This window comes from Drosophila kikkawai, chromosome 2L (genome assembly GCF_030179895.1).
Source record: "Drosophila kikkawai strain 14028-0561.14 chromosome 2L, DkikHiC1v2, whole genome shotgun sequence".
In the NCBI taxonomy this organism is placed as follows: Eukaryota; Metazoa; Arthropoda; class Insecta; order Diptera; family Drosophilidae; genus Drosophila; species Drosophila kikkawai.
The window spans coordinates 525,486-544,064 of NC_091728.1; the positions used below are offsets into that span (position 1 = coordinate 525,486).

The 18,579-nt window shown below is 39.1% G+C and overlaps 1 protein-coding gene across 1 annotated transcript; it reads left to right on the forward strand.

The window, feature by feature from the left end:
* Positions 1-830: 830 nt before the first annotated feature.
* On the forward strand, positions 831-1,328 carry LOC108074279 (uncharacterized). Its single transcript, XM_017166255.3, has 2 exons — positions 831-990; positions 1,055-1,328. The coding sequence occupies exons 1-2, from the start codon at positions 986-988 to the stop codon at positions 1,227-1,229; spliced, it is 180 nt and encodes a 59-aa protein (XP_017021744.1). The 5' UTR covers positions 831-985; the 3' UTR covers positions 1,230-1,328.
* The last annotated feature ends 17,251 nt before the right edge of the window (positions 1,329-18,579 follow it).

Genomic DNA, 18,579 nt, shown 5'->3' on the forward strand with positions numbered 1-18,579 from the left:
ATTTATTTGTATTTGTAGAGTCTTTTCCGCTCACTATGCCGCGTGTGTCCGTTCGCTTTTTGTTTGTTTTTTATTTGCAGCCAATTGATTTGACTGGCGGGCACACAAACTGGTAAGAGCGATGATGGCAATGATTTTCTCTGGGCCTTACTTTTGTTTTTTTTCGGTTTGAGGTCCCCCAGGGATTGTTTTTGGTGTGCTCGGAGAACATAAAAGTGTAACATCATACGGTTTCGGTTTCGGTTCCGGCTCACTCCTCCTTGTTCCTCCTCCTGGAGGAACCACCATTGTTGCCACTGCGGCTCACTTTATGTTGGCATGAATGCTTTTACGACCGCCTCCCACATATCGCGGCAGGAAAAGCTGGCTCGGCACTGGACATCAAATCGGGAAATTGTTGCAATTAAAGTGTAAATAATGATGCAGCCAACAATGAATTACAAGGCGGTTGGAGGTGGATGCTTTCAGAGCCTTTAGCATTTTTTTTATGCCAAACGATTTAAAAAACATCGGTTACTTAGTCTAATCAGGTGTAATTGGAAAGTATGTTCAAGTTCAATCCATATTTTACATGTAAAACGTGTACTTCCTTTGAAAGAATGCTTCACAATTTAAGGAAATCCATAAATAATGTTAGTTTCCACGATGTTTAAACATGTGCAACGATCTGTATGCCTTAATTTCACTTCAGTTCCACTTTAACCAAGAAATCATTTAGATAAAGCAAAAATAAACTATAGGTAGAACCATTATATAATTCCCAAATTGTATTATAAAAAGTACGACCCACAATTCAATGAATAATTCCAAAATTAATTTCCGAAATAATTTTTAAAATCAAAGTAGCTCATGCTCCGACCTTCCGCTGAGCTGCTGGGGCTTCCCTAGAAACGAATTCAGTTCGACACCGAAACCCTACATAATAACATCGATCTCCCAACTTTTCTTATTATTATAAATATTTTTACAAAAATAAACTGCGACAATGTTGTGAGTATATAAATTCAGCCTAACAAAGTATAAATTTCGTATTAAGATTCTTTTTACCGACTAGTGAGTGGCTAGACTTGCAATCTGGAGTAAGTTTCAAGGATTTGGACGACATGAAGCGGCGTCTGGTGAAGAAGATCGGCGATCTAGAAGCCGCAGGCGTTCGCTGGGGTCGTCGTATTGGCATCGACGACGGCAAGGACGATGCCTTCTTTCGTTACATGAGGGAGAAGATCTAGAGTGGTTTGTCAAAATCAACAAATATGTGTGTTGTGGGAGGCAATGCCCACCCACCCAGTTGAATAAAATGCTCTTTGCATAGTTTCCTTGTTACGATATGCCTTCGTATTTTAATTTAGAAATAATAATCTAGCAAGAAAGGAAACCAACATCGTAAAGCCGAAATTTTTATACCCTTGCAGTTTGCCATAGGATCTGCCCTACAATCAAAAATCGATCATAACTACTCCAAAAAAGCTTCAAATATAATTCGGAAAGATTTTCTGTGCTAGTTTTTTCCAGATAAACAAATCTGCTTACTTAATTTCACATTTTAAGATATTACAATTTTTGCTAATTTTTTCTGTGACAATAAACCATTTTAAGACCTCAAAAATACAAAAAGGAATTATGAAAAATGTTTTTCTTCTAAACATAGCTAGATCGACTTAGCTTTTTGTGCTGATCAAGAATATATATGATTTATAGGGTCGGAAACGACTCCTTCACCGACTAAAATCATAAAAACCCTTCAAGAAGATCTGAAATATCCACTTTCTTTAAATGAATATTTTTATATATTTTAAATGGTAATTTTTGTATAAAAAATAATCATAACTACGCCAAAAAATCATCAAATTCAATTCGGAAAGTTTTTCTGTGCTAGTTTTTTCCAGATAAACAAATCTGCGTACTTAATTTCACATTTTAAGATATTACAATTTTTGGACATTTTTTCTGTGACAATGAACCATCTTAAGACCTCAAAAATACAAAAAGAAATTATGAAAAATGTTTTTCTTCTAAACATGTCTAGATCGACTCCGTTTTTTGTGCTGATCAAAAATATATATGATTTATAGGGTCGGAAATGACTCCTTCACTATGTAACACACTTTTGACTAAAATTAGAATACCCTGCAAGGGTATACAAATTTTATTAAATTCTCCGAATGCTATAGAAAAGTACACAGTTTCTTTGTTTGGATAGGGTTTTCTGTGGTTCCCTATTCAAAAACGAGGTTAATTAATTAGGTATAGTATTACACACATTTTGTTTGACTAGATGGTTTCAACATCTGGAACTAGTTTAAATGTATCGTTTTATCCTTGCTGCCCACTCGTATCTCAATTATGGGTTTTGTTCATGGATTTCCAGAGCTCTGAAATAATCGGTTAGCCTTTTATTATGATGGCGTTGCCAGGACAACAACTCAACCGCAAAAACGACACAAAAATATGGCCGAGCCGAAACAGATGCTGGGAAAGAGCGAACGGCGAGGGGGAAAAAGTTTCTGAAAAATTGCTGAAAAATTACATTAATTTTAATGCATCGCAACACAACTAAAAAGGAAGGGGAAAGAGAAACAATTCGACGACTTTTTCGTTTCGTTTTGTCTCTGGTTTTCTTTTTTTTTTATTTTTTAATTAAAAATTGTTTGTGACGCGCATTTTGCATTTTTGAAAGGCTTGTTGTTGCTTTCCATTTTGCACGGGGAATTTTTATTGTGGATTTCGGAGAAGAGAATCCTTTCTACCTTTCCTCGCCGCCGACCCACTTGTCACTTGAACTGTCAATTACATTTTTCCTCGAGCTCCGCCCACATCAAACTCATTTTCCTGTGCATGCATGCGAGATTTTCCTTCGTTTTCATCTTTTTCGGATCGAATCGAATCGAATCGGATGGCATGGGATTTTCCACGACCACGCTATGCTTATTTCCCTGTGCTGCGGCATTTGATTAACATTTAAATTTGCTTCTGGCGTGGCCCAGACGACTCGAATATGCAACTGACAGTTGACCTGGGCTGCGCGCGGTACATTTTCTTCTCATTTCCACTAGAGTTTCCCAGGGCGCCCTTGGGTCGAGTGGAAATTGTATGCTTATGACACACAATAATCAATTGTTTTAGCCTCGGTCGCCTATCGAGTGGCAATAGAAATCGCAGCCGTATCCGAATCAGAGTCCAAATCCAAATCCGCATCCTGCTCAGGACATTCGATCCGATGTGAGCCGAGGCGAGGCGAGGCAAGGAGAGCTGGGCTTCGTTATTGATGGCTCTGGACAGTGGACACCCACACATACACTCGCATTTGTATTATGCTCTGCTGCGGCAAATTGTTTATTGTTTATCAAAATGAAATATGGTTCTCGGACGAAGCCAGAGCGCCTGCCTGTGCAATTTGCATTCGTTGATTGCTGAAATGAAGTGTGTGCTCTCGAAGGCAAATCAAATTGAAATGAATTCAATTGTCCAATGGAATCGAGCGAAAGTGCACAGAATATTATCCAAAATATATAAGCAAATTTTTTCAGAGTGATAATTCGATGAATTTCAGCTTTATCTTGTTATAAAATATATTTCTTTATATTTTAAAGTTTTCTATAAGTTATATATTTGTTTTACATGTCGTTTTTAGGTTGTTATATGTTGACCAATCCCCAAATACATTGTTTACATTATATTTGCATTGCCTATTGATGGCATTATTTAAAAATAAATGAATAATTTTGCCCTGTATTGCAAATATGAAGTTTAACAATCATAAAAAAATTGATTAATTTACCGGAAAATGTTTTTACAATTTGCCTTTGAAGCCCCGATAAACTGTTAATATTTATATTTTTCTTTATTGTATTTTAATTGTTTATCATTAGACTGCGTTTCCTTTAGGCCGCGCGCACACTACGAGCTGAAAGCGGAGCTGACGGCTGACGGCTTATCAGCTCTCTGAAACAAACACACTACTTGTATGAGAGCGCGCACACCGAGAGCGGAGCTGAGCTTAGAAATTTGCACTGAAATTATCAGCTCGCTTATCTCAGCTCTGCTTTCAGCTCGTAGTGTGCGCGCGGCCTTATAGTTTATGTGATGATAATTGCGCAAATAATTGTTGTTATTACAAAATATGTGTCACAAAAAAAAAAAAAATAATTTAAATTTAAATAAATTATAAAAAAATTTGCATTTGTTTACAAATATTATAACAATCAAAACCAAATAGATGCTGTTGATTCTCATCAAGAATATATATTATTTAAAGGGTCGGAAATAACTCCTTCACTGACTGAAATCATAATAATACCCCTACAGAAGACCGGAAATATCTGAATTCTTTAAATAGAAATTTATCCATAATTTTATATGATAAATCTTTGGACAAATCAAAGTTAAAAACACCATAACTAAGCAAAAAAGCATAAAATTCAATGCGGAAAGCTTTTCTAAAATATTTTTAATTGGTTGAAATATCTACAAACTTTAATTAAAATCCACCGCATTAAGTAATTTTAACTAAAAATCTAATTTTTAAAGAATTTGCCACGCCTTAGAACTGCATTCATTGTAGAGAATTAAGCTCAAATCATGAGGGATTTAAGCCAAAGCAAATCCTGGCCAGAATGGCGGAGGGCGGACTTAAGTACGTGTTGATTATAGAGCGTGTTTGTTATTATTATTGTTGCAGCAACATCTTTCTCTCTCAGCTCCTGGCTGTTGTGGTTAATGGCATATACACATATATGTGGGGGAAAGAGAGGAGGGGCAGGGGGTGTATACTTCTAGACCATTTACCATATTCCACGTAGTTTTTTATGCAAATATTTAAGAGCATCATCGAAGCACGGCGAGTGCAAGAAGATTCTTTCCACTTTCCACTCAACGGTAATGGAGGAGTAGTGTGCCAGGGAGGGAGGGGAATCCCAGCTCCGTAAGCCATATGTAGATACACACACACATATATGTTTATGTCTGTGCACTACACTCGACGATAAAATCGTCATGTAGTCGTAATGTCTGCATCAAATTGCATTTTGCCCAACGCCTCTGGCACGTCGTCGCTAACTCTCAGTCGCAACACCCACTCGCACTCCGCCATTTTCCCGGGGGGTATTTCGCCAAAGGATAGGGATATATGGAGGCTCCATATGTGCCGACGTCGTCAACGCAATGTGTATTTATGCATAGTTTAATGCGGTTCAATGTCTGGTAACGACATCAAAACACAACCAGGACGACAGGGGGATCTCCTTATTTCCACGAAGCCCCACGAAGCGCACTCACTGAAGTCATAATCATAATCAGGAATCATAGTCGGTCGTCAGAGGAAGAAGCTGTGCGTCTGAGTTGAATAGATATTTTTATTATTTTCAAATTGAATTCGCATATCGTTAGTGTTTCGCCAAAGATCAAGGGGAATCGTCAACGAACGGGATTGGGAACTGCGGTTGAATGCACGTTAACCAAATCGGATTTCTCTAATATCTATATATATATGATCCGGAATTTGAATTTGATTGCTAAGTGCGTTTCAAGTGCATACCGAATGGCTTGACAATGTTATGACAAGAACTAAACCGAGGGATTCGTTTCAATGGCGAAATAAACCGAGTTTTAAAAGGGAGGGATTACATGTCAGGGATTACATTAGAAGCTTTTTAAGAGGTAATACAGTTTTCTGCTTCTAAAATACCTCATCTTGTAATAAATTAATTGAAAGCCATGCTTAAATCCTTGACACATTGTAACCATAGTAATTTCAGCCTTTATTTAATTACAGCCATCACAAATGAATATTTCTCGGTTAAGAATGCTCGAGATAAGACAAGAGAAATATGAGACTGCTGGCGTCTCAGTATCAGCCACTCCAGAACTATTTTTAGTTTATTCTGGCAGAGACCTTGAGTGGATTTCTTCCACAGAGCACAGGACGACGACGCCTCAGTCATGTCACTCCCTTGTCTGAGAGGCATTTTATCATTCTGCTGATTTCAAGTACCAGCAGAGACGTATTTTATTCTTATGCCCCGAGTCTCAGTGTCCAGCGTCCTGTGTCCTGTGTCCTGCGTATCTTGTGTCCAGCGTCCTTGGCTCCCGCTCGACGATTTGAAGATGCAAAAATGTCCATTTAACCGAGATTTATGGCGGCCAGCCGGGTTATTTATGGCAATTTGTTTTATTTACACGATATCTGCCAGTGGCCAGATGGAAGGCCTCCCGACTCGCCCGCACTAAGCACTCGCAAATAAATTTGCACAAATTATTATTGGGTCATGGGGATTAAATGCAAACAAGCAACCACCGAAAAAAAAACTAGAGCTGTGCTTATGGCCATGGTTAAATGGATACAACTGAATGGGGAAAACTGCAGCGGGGCAGAGGAAAACCTACCCGCGGGTCAGTTTATCGCATTTATTGGCGCTCTCTCTATATTTTATACATAAATTCTGAGCCACGTTGCGTGGTGGGTACAGGTGCAGCAGCTGCACACACAAAAACAAGCTGGCAAACAAAAAGAAAAATGAGACCAAATGCAAATAGCTTAATACAAGTTTTCTTCTTTTTTTTTTGATGCACACATATATCTGCATACATATAGATGGAAAATAGGGAGCGCCTGCAGCATAATGAATGCCACATAAATCCGCTGGCTCCGTGCGCTAGATTTCATGGCTATGATCTTGTAATAAAAATGCATTTTTATTACGAAAATAAATTGCATTCCTTTCGGCTGCTGCTGGCCGTTTCTGTGTTTATAATTTTATTTTATTTATTTTATTTATTTCTGGCCCCTTTTGTCAAATTGTGTGGATAGTTCCTGTGGGTGAGATAAATCCCTCGAATTTCGATTTAAAGTCGAATGAAAAAATGACTATGAAAGGGGGGAAAATGAAGAAAACTCCGCTGAGATTGCAGATTGAAAATGGTGGCAAAATGCTCAAATATTAATTAGTTAATTAAGGCTCAATGAGGCAGAAATTTGGCCAGAAAACAAAGGAGATTGCTTATTTAGCCATGGGTTAATGTGGCGTATACGTAATGTGGCGTTTATTTAATATTGCGTATACGTAATATGGCGGCCAATAAGACCCTTAAATAAGCATCTTGGCTTTATTAGAGGACAGCTTAATAACATTTTAAAAATTAAGTGAACAATAATATAAGTCAAAATAATATTAAGGCTTTTGCTTATTTAAAACCCTTAGACATTTCTTAGTTTTACATATTTTCTTTATTTTTGTATACAAGTTTCAAATAGTTTCCATTTCTAATCTCTCCTTTTTCCGTTCCATTTAAATTGATTTAGTAGTTGTAAGCCCACAATAAATATTGCGTATACGCCGCTTAGCCTCCCAAAAACTGTTGCATGTTAAAAGGGCTTGCCGTTGTCACCGAAAACCGCACACAAGTGCTACACGAGCTACAACAACGCCGAATGGCAAATGCAAATCCAAAATGGCGTCAACTACAAGCAGAACACCAAAGTGGAACAATGTCAATCCCTGTTTAAAAACTTTTATTGTGCAGTCAAGCGTTAATAAAAAACGTCGCCCACAAAAATATATACAAATACGAAACACAAGGATGAGTGAGGCAGTGCAGACTCACAATATGGCAGAGCGTGGAAAACTAATATGCTTTAATGGCTTAGGACTTTCAGGACTTTGAATGGCTGCCTTCACAATGTTATCCTTTCTTCAGCCAGTGTCTGGGGCGTTGCTCTGTGAGTGTGTGTGTGCGTGTGTTGCCTTTTCTGCGTAAACAAGTCAGTTGGATAAAAAGCCATGACAAACAGTCGGGTCACTGAGAAAAACCCAAACGGAAATACAAATCATTCTGAATTTATAACTACAAAAATATTTTTTATCTTTTTGCAATATTTGTATATATACTTTAGCACATTCTCCCTACTTTTTTTTTTTTCTGCTATGTAAAGCTATTCCTTTGCTCCTTGAACCTCCCCTGCGCCTGCTGTTTTATTTGGAGCAAGTACGTCCTCCGCTTCTGTCAGTGACTGCTGCATATGTTTGGCTTGGCTTGCGTCTGCTTAATGCGCAAAATATTGCGATGATCAATAACAATCGCCTGTCCCCTGCAGCTTCAGGCCCCCCTCCTCCTCCTGCCACTCCCCGCATTTTCCACCCCACTTTCCTCCCTCCATTTCCACCCAGCCCTTTTACCATTCGTTGTTATCATGTTTGGGGTCATTATTGTTGTAATTTATTTACGCTCTGCACATTTTTCGCTTACGCTTACGCCACCGCTTGGGGTTTTTCCTTTATGTTAGTGTGTGTGTGTGTGTTAGAGCCACTTTTATCAGTTGCGACAAATGTGGCAGCAAGCTGGAAAAACCCCCAAGCACACACACACACACATTCACCGCATGTGCTGTGCTTTTGATCTTTCAATTATGGTTTATGGTTGATTGATAATTGAATGTCTAATGTGGGCAGCGAAAGTGGGACCACAAGATATTGAACCGAACCGAAATCAAAGTCCTGCGACTGATGATACTATATGGCCAAGGAGGAGCCAAGGGGCTCAAGAGAAAAAAGCGGGAAAAAATCTATATTCTTGAACTTTATAACTAAGAATCTTACATAAAGCTTTAAGGTGAAACAAACCTCATATTTTTTTTGAACTTCCCTCGAAAATGTATTCTTTAAATAGAACTTTTGAATGTCACAATTAAAATACATAAAAAAAATCCCTTAAAATAATACTAAATTCTTAAAACGTCCAAGAAAAATCAGTCTGAAACTTAAATTAAGCAACTTGTTTTGATTTAATTAAGGAAAAGCTTTTTCTGCTTTTCTTCTGCCTGAGAAATAACCACCAGGCGTTAGGCTTTTACTCTCTTTTTAACATTTTTTTCCCGGAGATAATAAATTATATAAGAGCGAGGTTAACACGTACAGTTGACCTTCCCTGAGAGGCGGCATCTGCTTTTTGTACACCGAAAGAGACCCCCTTGGCTGCCCAGTGTACCCTTCCTTTGTCCTTCCACCGCTTCCTTCTTCCTTACTTACACCTGTCATGCATTAATTTGCGCAAATGACAAAAGCATGTTTGCTAATGGAAAACCTGTCTGTCAAATTTGCTTAAGTGAGTGAAATTTATTTTCACCTTGCTTATTTTTTCTACCTCCTCCGCCCTTGGAGAGAGATGTCTTTCGACATTCGGGGTTAATAATGAGCAAACATAATTAGTGGCAAGAGTGCAGCAAGTGTAAAAGTGTGGCAACTGCAGTCGCATGAAGGACGACTAAGGACGACGGGCGACACTCTGCCATTTATCATCCGATTGTGGAAATCGTCTGCATTTGACACTTGCTGCCGGGTAGCAGCAACAATAAATTTAAAGCCAGACCGAACTGAGAGCAACAAATTATCCCCGAGCTCACATACCGACACAATTAGTTAGGAGCTCCGAGGAGGGGAAAAAAAGAAAATACACACCATACCGACGACGAAACACCACAAAAATAAAACTTGAAATGAAAACTATGCTCTGGTGATTTATGTTCTCCGAAAAGTTGCCACCCAAAAGAAGCGAGCGCGGGGGCGTCGGAAAATCCGAAACTATGCTATGCAAAACTTCAAAAACAACTGGGGGAAAATTCTAAGAGGGGAAATCGAGGAAAAGAGGAAAGGGCCAAGCCGCAGCAATAAAAATTGACGGGCGTGTGTAGGGCCAAGGATAAGGGAGCCTGCTGCCTGCTGCCTATAAGGGATATATACTGGGCAAAACCCGAGAGAAACAGCAACTAAGCCACATGTGTCGCGCCCCGATCGAAAGCGCCGTAAATTAGGTCACTGAGGCAAACAGGAAAAAAAGAGGCAGGAGGGAAAATGTCGAAGGAAGGCGGAAAAGCCGGGAAAACCTTCAACCAGAGTGTAACTCAGCCGCAGCGAAACAAATCGCTGAAGCATACCAAATCATGAGGGTAAAACGTGCTCACACTTTTATACGTACAAAGGTCGTAGTGGGTTTTAAATGCAGAGAGAGGAAAATCTAATAATTTAAGTATAGAAATATTGATTGATAAAGATTTGTGATTTTAAAAATAAAATCCAAATAAAGGCGTAAAACGTACGTATCAACAGATATCTCTGATTACAATTTTTGAAGTATATTTCAAAAGAAAAACCTTAATCTGCCAAGATACCGTAGCTTAATCCCTTGGGTTTATTCATTTTTAATTCCGTAAATGCATGCTAAATATTTTACAAGCACACTTTCTCTGTGTGTATAATCAGCACATGCTATAAATGTACATAAAACTACTCACATTTTGCCGCAGTAAATGTATTTATCAATTTGCAATTGCAAGCAGCCGGGCAAAGCAGACAAAAGAGAAATCTCTGGAAATTACATTTTATTGCCATGCGGTTTCTATATATATTTTATTTTCCCCCGATTTTCCTCAGCTAGAGAGAGTCTCTCTTGAACTCCTTTTCTGGAGATAAAGTCAGGTGCACTAAATAACTTGGCGGCAGGCACTCCTTCTGCTTTAGAGAGCTCAGTTTCAGGAAACTTTGCAAAGTTCGGGCTTGAGCTTGGAGTGTGTGTGTGTTGGCCACGAATTACTTTTTTAGCCATTGCCTGGCAGTTTAAAGTTAAGCCAAGTCGTTGAAAAGTTGGCTTTGCGGCCAACGGAAGCCCTAAGGGCTTCAAAATAAATGTGCTGTGAAAGTCAATCAAGTGTTGCAACATCGACTTTCTATCCGATGCAATTTCAGGGGCCACTTTCTCCCGGAGTTTTCCCTCGGTTTTCCCCGGAGTAACGGCATTTACATCTTGATTGCAATTGATAGGTGGTCGGAAGTGCAAGTAAAGCGGACGAGAGAGAGATAGTTAAAAGCGCCTGGCTTTTCCTATTAAATATTAATCAGGCTGCACAAGTGGCCAGCCCAGAAGCTGGAGCTGAAAGCAATTTGTAAAGTGGAAATCAATTCGGTAATTAATTAGGCAAGAATTAAGCGAAGAGTTTCCTCAGTTGAAAATAGTTTTTGTAAGTTTCAAGCTCAACTTGTTTATATTTTTCTTTATTTATTTAAAACTTTCCTGAGCTACCTGATGTTTTTCCGTATTTTTCTCATTTTCCTTTTGCTTCTCTGTTGGCCTACAAAATAATTGCCTACTTTCTGGGCCCCCCAAAACTTCATCAGAATGCTGGCGGCATTTTAAAACCCTTGGGAATAAGTTTCCTTTGCTTGTATTTCCGCAACTCCCTCCCTAGTCCGCCCTTTCTACCCCAAATTGCGATTCTAAAATTATACAAATTAATTTGGGAGCGACAATTGCGAGTGAAAAACCAAGGGGAAAGCAAGGAAGACTGAGGGAAAAATCCCAAGGCGGGAGGATCTATTTCGACTGCCACTTCCTGTCTTTGGCGGGGCGTCGTCTGTGGGCGTGGCATCGCATTAATTATGCTCAAGTGTCCGCCGGGAAAGCGGCCAACACTTGTTTCATAATGACTTTTGTACCATCACTCGTAACGCCCCCCGGAAAATGGAAAAGAGGGAGTGACTTTTGATTTGATTTGATTTAGAATCCAAAGTCAGAGAGAGGCTTTAAGAGCCAGAGGGAAAGATGAAAGGATTTTAATGCATAGAACTAAGCGTCAACAGTCAAAGTCAAGCTGGAAATTTATCGCTCCAGCAGCAGCAGCAGCAGCAGCAAGGCCATATATCAGAGATTTATGTCAGCATCATCACCCACCTAAGAGGCAGACGGATGTGGGGGCGGCCATAGAGAAAGTAGCAGCAGACAATGAACCAACTACTATAAACCCAAAAAGAAAAAACAAAAAAAACGAAAGTAAATAAAAACAAAGAGCGCAAATGTACAAGAAAAACACAGAAATGAAAAGCGAAAAGAAAAACTGAAATTGGAGAGCGTAAAAATGAAATTGAGCAGCAGGCTCCAGTCTATCTATATGTATGAGTTTGGAGAAAAGTGGAAGAGCAAATGGAAAGCAAATTGTAAACCTTATCAGGGCGCATCCTGTGTAGTTTCAGGATGAGACCGAGAAGGCGGATAAACTGGATGAAGGCGCAAACATGCAAATAAATCTGTGCATCTCCCAGAACTTGGCTCTACTTAATTTGATTGAAGAAAAAGGAAAACACCGAAAAAATGAGAAAAGTGAGAGCGAAAAGGGAGTCGGGGTGACTGCTCACATTTCCTCTTGGTGGAGAGAATAAAACTTTAATTCCCTGGAAAAAGTTGTCAACGAAAAAAAAAACAACAAAATAGTTTTCCCAAAAGAAATTATTCCGCGAAACTAGGGAAAATAGCAAAGTCATTAGGAAAATGGAGGCAAATTATTTGGAAATCTTTGGAGATTTTTAAACATTAATGGAATTTATTGACTCCAATATGAATTAGGTATGACTTATTTCTCACAGTGTCCCATTCCGAAATGTCATTGATTTATTCCTTGTCTTGTGCAAAAGAATTTCCTTCTTTAATACATCCATTTCATTACTCATTCTCTCATGTTTCGTTTGATTTTTCTCACATTATTCAGCTGTTCCCTGCTGCTTTTATCTTTATTCTGGCTTTCCATTTTCCCCCCGCACTCCACTCGCATTTATTTGTTCTCAATTACTCTCACATCTTGAGCGCCGCCAACGTTTTTAAAGCTTAACAGCATTTTTCCACCCACTTGGCTGCTGAAAAGTAATAATAAAAATGTATACATATACATAATATAAAGAAGAAAAAGCGAAATTTTTGCAGCTCTTATTACCATTTCTGTGGCTTGTTACGCTTTAGCCCATTTTTCTGTGCCATTTGTTATTGTTGTTTTACGTACTTTCCCGTACTGCCGCAATTTTAGATATTTCTTTTAGTCGGTCAAGGAAAAAAAACAAAAGGAAAGGGACACACGACTATGAGATACCCGGTAATTAATAAACAAAGATTTAGCTTAACATTTAACTATTGATCTTTTTGAAAACATCATTTCCTTTTATTTATTTATTTTTGGTATACAATTAGAATACCATTTATTTAAACTTTAAAGTGCGGTATACCCTTCTTAAACCCTGAACTCGTAACAGGTATGAAAACCAGAAACAGAAATTGTGGCCAGCAAAAAGTTGAAGTTTATTTATTCTGCTGTGGGTGTGGAGAATGGCCAGTGGCTGGAGTGGAGGAGACTGGACCAAAGACACGGGGAAACGCGAAGCAGAGGGACGAAAGCCACCTGCACTTTTTCTTTCACGTGCCAACGACCACGAGCCACTTTTTCCAGAGAAAACATGGTTCGGGAGGGGTGGGGTGGGGAAAATGCCTGGACTTTCATTATATGGCCAGAAAACGCAGAAAACTTTTCACTCGCCATTCTCCTTGTTTCTCGTTTTGGCCTGCGGCTCTGGCTGCAGGTATTTATATTTAAATGCGGCCTGCGGTAAGCCATTGCGCCTATTGTTATGCAATGAAAGTTTCGGGAACAGAAACTCTCCCTTAACCTCAATTTCGAGCGAGCGCGCTCTCTCTTTCTCTGTTTCTTTTTTTTTTTGGGATGTTCCAATAACCAGCTCAGACAATTTTCATAAATTTTGCCCGGGAGCCCATCATTTCCCTTTGCGGTTTCATGTGTCTAACGCAGCCATTCCACGGCTTCAGCTTCAGCTTCGGCACCGACCTTCAACGTCAACGTTTTTATTATGTTATTGACTTCTAACCACATTTTCACACCAAATAAATATATGTGTCCTTGACAGGAAAGGACACACACAAGCAGGCAGAGATAAATACGGGGAGATAGGAGTGGGAGGCCTAGACTGGCGGGGAGTAGGAGGAAAAAAACGTTTAGAAAACTCAGTGAGCCATAATTTGTTTTGGTTCCACCTTGCCCGCTCTCCTTTATATTTTTTCTGGCATATCTGGCTTTCCAATATTCAGCACGAGGCAGACAGACTCTAGATAAACGTATATCTTAAAGTAGTTACTATAAAGTTAATACAGCTAAAGAAAAAATTTAAAACTTTAGCTTGGGAAAATTTAAAATGGAAATAATTAAAGCCTAGAGAGATTAAATAATACTTGAATTCAATTAATTTCGATCCTATTATCTTGCTCCTTGCTGTAAATATTTTGTATAGTATGTGACCAACATCTTCCATAAATATAAATTTGTATATATGTATATGTTGACGCACAAAAAGTGTTTGCCCAAGTCTTGGTGCCTTTTTGGGTTTTTCTTTCTCTTTGTTATTTGTTTTTTACACATTTTTTTCTGTGTGGCTGGCAAAGTGAAATTTATTAGAAACGCAAAATCTGTTTGCAGATTGTGTATAAGATTTGATTATTTATGGTCAGTTGTTTGTTATGGCCAGCTAGCAGAAGCCAGCACTGAAAATTGGCCAACAAAACAGGGCAGAAACCGCGGCTGGAAGGGGGCCAAGGAAAATGCAAAGGACAGATAGCGAGAAAACTGGCCAAAAGTTGATTTATGTAAATTTTTCTGTGTGTTTCACCCACAAAAGTTGAAGCGGATATGTTGTGAAAATATTTTGAATTTTAATCAATAAAAATATGTATCTCAATGCAGGCAAAAGTGTACATTTGTTTGTTCAAAACTCTACAAATTTCGGACAAAATTTTAGATAATAAATATCGAAAAAGCAGACCAACTACAAATATTGATAGTTCTTGTGACTAAAAAATAATAAAATACACCAAAAAATAAAGTAAGTTAAGATTAAACAAGAGTTTGTATACATAAAAACTTGGTTTAAGTTTCACAAAACTGAATTCCGTTTCATTTCCAAAAGGCAAATCCTCAGAGATACCCAAAATTAATCAGGGAAAATTCCCCCACAACATTCTTAGCCTGCTCCTCACCGATTTCCCAAGCTAGACACAACTTTTGCATCCACTAAATTAAACTAGGAAAAAATTCCCGCAGCTCACAACACAGGGCAAAAACTCTTCAACGCAAATTCAACTAATTAACTTAAGGCTCCTCGAAGAAGCAACCAAAGCAAAGCCAGACCGTTCCTCCCCATCAACAACAGGAAAAGCAAATAATTTTCAACAAATTTAACTAACGCCGAAAAAACCAACTTTGCCCCGTTGTTGCTTTCAGAATTAACCCAGTGGAGAGCGGAGAACGCGGAGAGCAGCAGAGAAATAGAGAAGAGCAACGGAGAACTGGAGAACTGGAGCGTGAGGCCAAACTAAACAGCAGGTAAGTTGGATAAACAACTCCAATCGCAATTAACGCTCAAGGGGCTGAAAGCCCCCCGGATTCTGGATTTCGGTAGTGGAATTTGGCTGCCCCCCGGGAAAAAAATGTCATTCCATTTGGGAGATTTCCTTTTTCGCCGACTATTTTCGGTATTTTATTCCTGGCCAGTATTTGCATAAAGACTCAAAGCAACACTATCGGGGCAAAGGGGTTGGGTGGGGGCTACCTTAATGAAATACGCGTAACAAAATTTGCGTTTTCCATGAATAATGCATGGCTGGCAGGTGGACAGAACTGCAACTGTTGCTCAAGCGCATGTATAATATATACACTCTTTTTTCTTTATTTTTTTGTGACTGAGAAACTGTCGATAAGTATATTTTAGCAAGCCCGAGGTCCAGTGCTAAAACTATAGCCCAACTGCCATTAAGGGGTTAAATAGGAACTGTTTTGCTTCTGTTTTTCTTTTTTTTTTTCTGCTTTTCCTGCTGCTGCTCTGTCGTACTTTGGCTAAAAGTTTTTTTCCGCTGAGTTTTCGTTTTTATTTCGTGCGTCCGCAAATATTGACCGAATTAACAAAAGCTGCTGCAGAAAGTTTCACCGCAAACAAAGGCGAGCAGCAAATGCGGCCCCCTCCTCTCCTTTCCTCAGAATCATGTAAGTGGGTTACTTGGTCCTGCTCCTGTCCCAGGCCCCGTCTCTGTCCCTGTCGCTGTCCCTGTCCTGGGAAGTGTCAACATGTCTTGGCACAAGGCGAGCAGGGAAACGCAGATGGAAAACTTATGACTGACACTAAGCTAATTTCAACACGGCAGAGGTAGATAATAAGATGGCGAGATTCAAACAGAATTTAGTGCTTAAATTAGGTAAAAAAAATATAATATACAACAATTTTATTATTACTATTTGTATGTACAACGTGTTTACACACGCACAGCTCTTTATTTTTAAAGATTTAGTTTGATACGCCCTTTCCCCTTATTTTTTTTATTTTATTAACATTTTTTGTTAAATTAACCTTGATTTCTTTTGGCAGTAAACACAAAATTCTGATATCCATAAACAAAATGTTGGTTTAAGGATTCATTTCAATACAAAACACATATTTTCTATAGCTAGATTTTAAATTTTTCTGAAAGCAAATTTCCATTGAAACAATTTCATTCAATTCGCTTAAACTGCAACTATTTTCAACTCATCGATTTGCATTGCAAAAATATTTTTTCAGAAATTTTACCAAACGAAAATAGTTTCCATTTAGGCTGGAATCTATGGCCAAAGCAAAATAGTAACGAATCCAAAATATATTTCGAACTAGAAAAAATAAAACTAAAGTGGAATTTTACGGCAGGAGAAGCCAAGGGGGCCGAGGGGTATTTTGGCTAAAAAATGCGGACATGTCTAGTATTTGTATTTGGAAATGCCGTGCACGTCCTGCCACGGGGGAACGTGTTTGGTCCTGGGAATCGGGGAGCAGCACAACTGATATATCCACCCCCCTACCGAGGGGCAGTCGGAGCGGAGCATCCGTCCAGTTAGTTAGAAAATCGCAGAGAGCGGTCAGGGGGACGACGGGGGCTTTGAGGTTTGTCGGGTGAAATGCTAAAAGCAAAAAGTCATGCAACTAAATCCTGTCCAAAACGTTTTAAACTCCCAAAGAAGGCGAATAAAAAGGATTTGTGCTAAAAAGCACTGGAAAATGTGAAAGTCAGCGGGGGCTGGTGTCCGAGAAGAAAAGTAAAAGAAAAACTAATGGCAGTGGAGGGACGTCTTAAAAAAAAAGAAATACAAAATGTGTGGTTCGGCCATAACGAACTTAAATGAGCCAAGATGGCATTTTCTTGTCTAGTGACCCGCAAAAGTAGGCAACAGTTTTTGGTAAGTCAGAAATTTGAATAACAAAATGTTGGAGGAATTTTACCAAAGCAAATATTAACCTTAAATATCGACAAACAATTTATTTACCAAGCTATGGCAGTTACATTTCCATAATAAAGTACCTTTTTTAATTTAGAGTACTTAAGTTTCCTTTATTTATTTCTAATTGCCTGTCGTGATCCATCTAATTGAGTTCAAAGTTTACTGAGCTCAGTTGGACCTAATCCAAGTAGAGCACAAAAATATCGGGGATTCCCCGATTACAAATCCTCCGAGTGAAGTCTGTTGGCAAATAAGAACTTATATTGCGTTGAGTCAGCACTAAGTGCAGACTCCAGCATGCAACACTGCGTCCGTGCAATGCAGCTGGTCCGCTTTCCTCTACCCCCTACCCTCTACCCAGAGCATTTTCCCCCCCACACAGCTTTCCACCCCCCTTTAGAGTTGTCAATGACTGTCAGTGGCAGACAAGCAGAAAAGCGAAGCACGACATTGCAGTTGCAGGGGTATCAAGAGTGGAATAAAGATGGGCAGGGAGAAAAACTCCACTCCGCACACCCGACACTAAGCTGGTGACATTTCAATTTTCACACACGCTCTGCGGTTTTCGGCAAACGAGCAGCAACCAACAAAAAAAAAGGAGCCAAGAAAACAGGAAAAACCCCAAAAGAGGGACAGACTCGGAGTGCAGAGAGAAAATCGCAAAAGAAATCAAAGCGATACGATGTGCCTTAAGTGGAAGTCCAAGCAAATGGGCGTTTCTTGGGGAGCAGGGGAAAAGGGGGCGTGGTAACCGCAAGCCGCAAAGTGCAAATTAAAATTCAATAAAGCACAAAAGCACATCTAAGCAGAGTAGAACTTGGTGCCAAATTAAATTACAGTAGACAATCAATGAAGAAAACTAGGGGAAATTTTAAGAAAATTCTAATTCTAATTCTAAATTTATGTATATAAAAAATAATTAATAAAAAAAATTTTATATATTCTCTGTTAGGTCTAAAATAATATATTTAAAATTACCAAGAATTATTTATATGTTAATTTAAAGTCCAAGTACTCTGGCCCTAGTTATTTGAGTTCTTGGAACTTACTGCTCATTATTTCTCATTAATTTGTAAGACAGACTACCTTTTGGTGGCTGAAATTCAATTTCCACATCGTCTGTTAATTCCAGTTTGGCAGTTAATTCCCATTTCCACTCCCAGAAGTATTCCCTCCCACAAATTGCGTACTAATTAGCCGCAGAAATTGCTCGGTTTCTTGCAAAACAGCAAAGGGGCGTTTGAAATGGTAGTTGGAAACGGGTATGGGGATGTCTGGGTGCTGCCATTGTTAGGCCAGTTCAAGGTCCTTTGACAAGGTCGTCAGGCGTTAGCCAATCAGTCTCCCCACTCTCCAAGGGACCCCCTTACCCCGCCTGCTCGGCCTGTTTCGCTGTTTTCTTTGTGCTGAAAATTGCATGCAAATTTCATAGCTGTGGGGGTGGCGGGCTTTTCAGGCAGGCA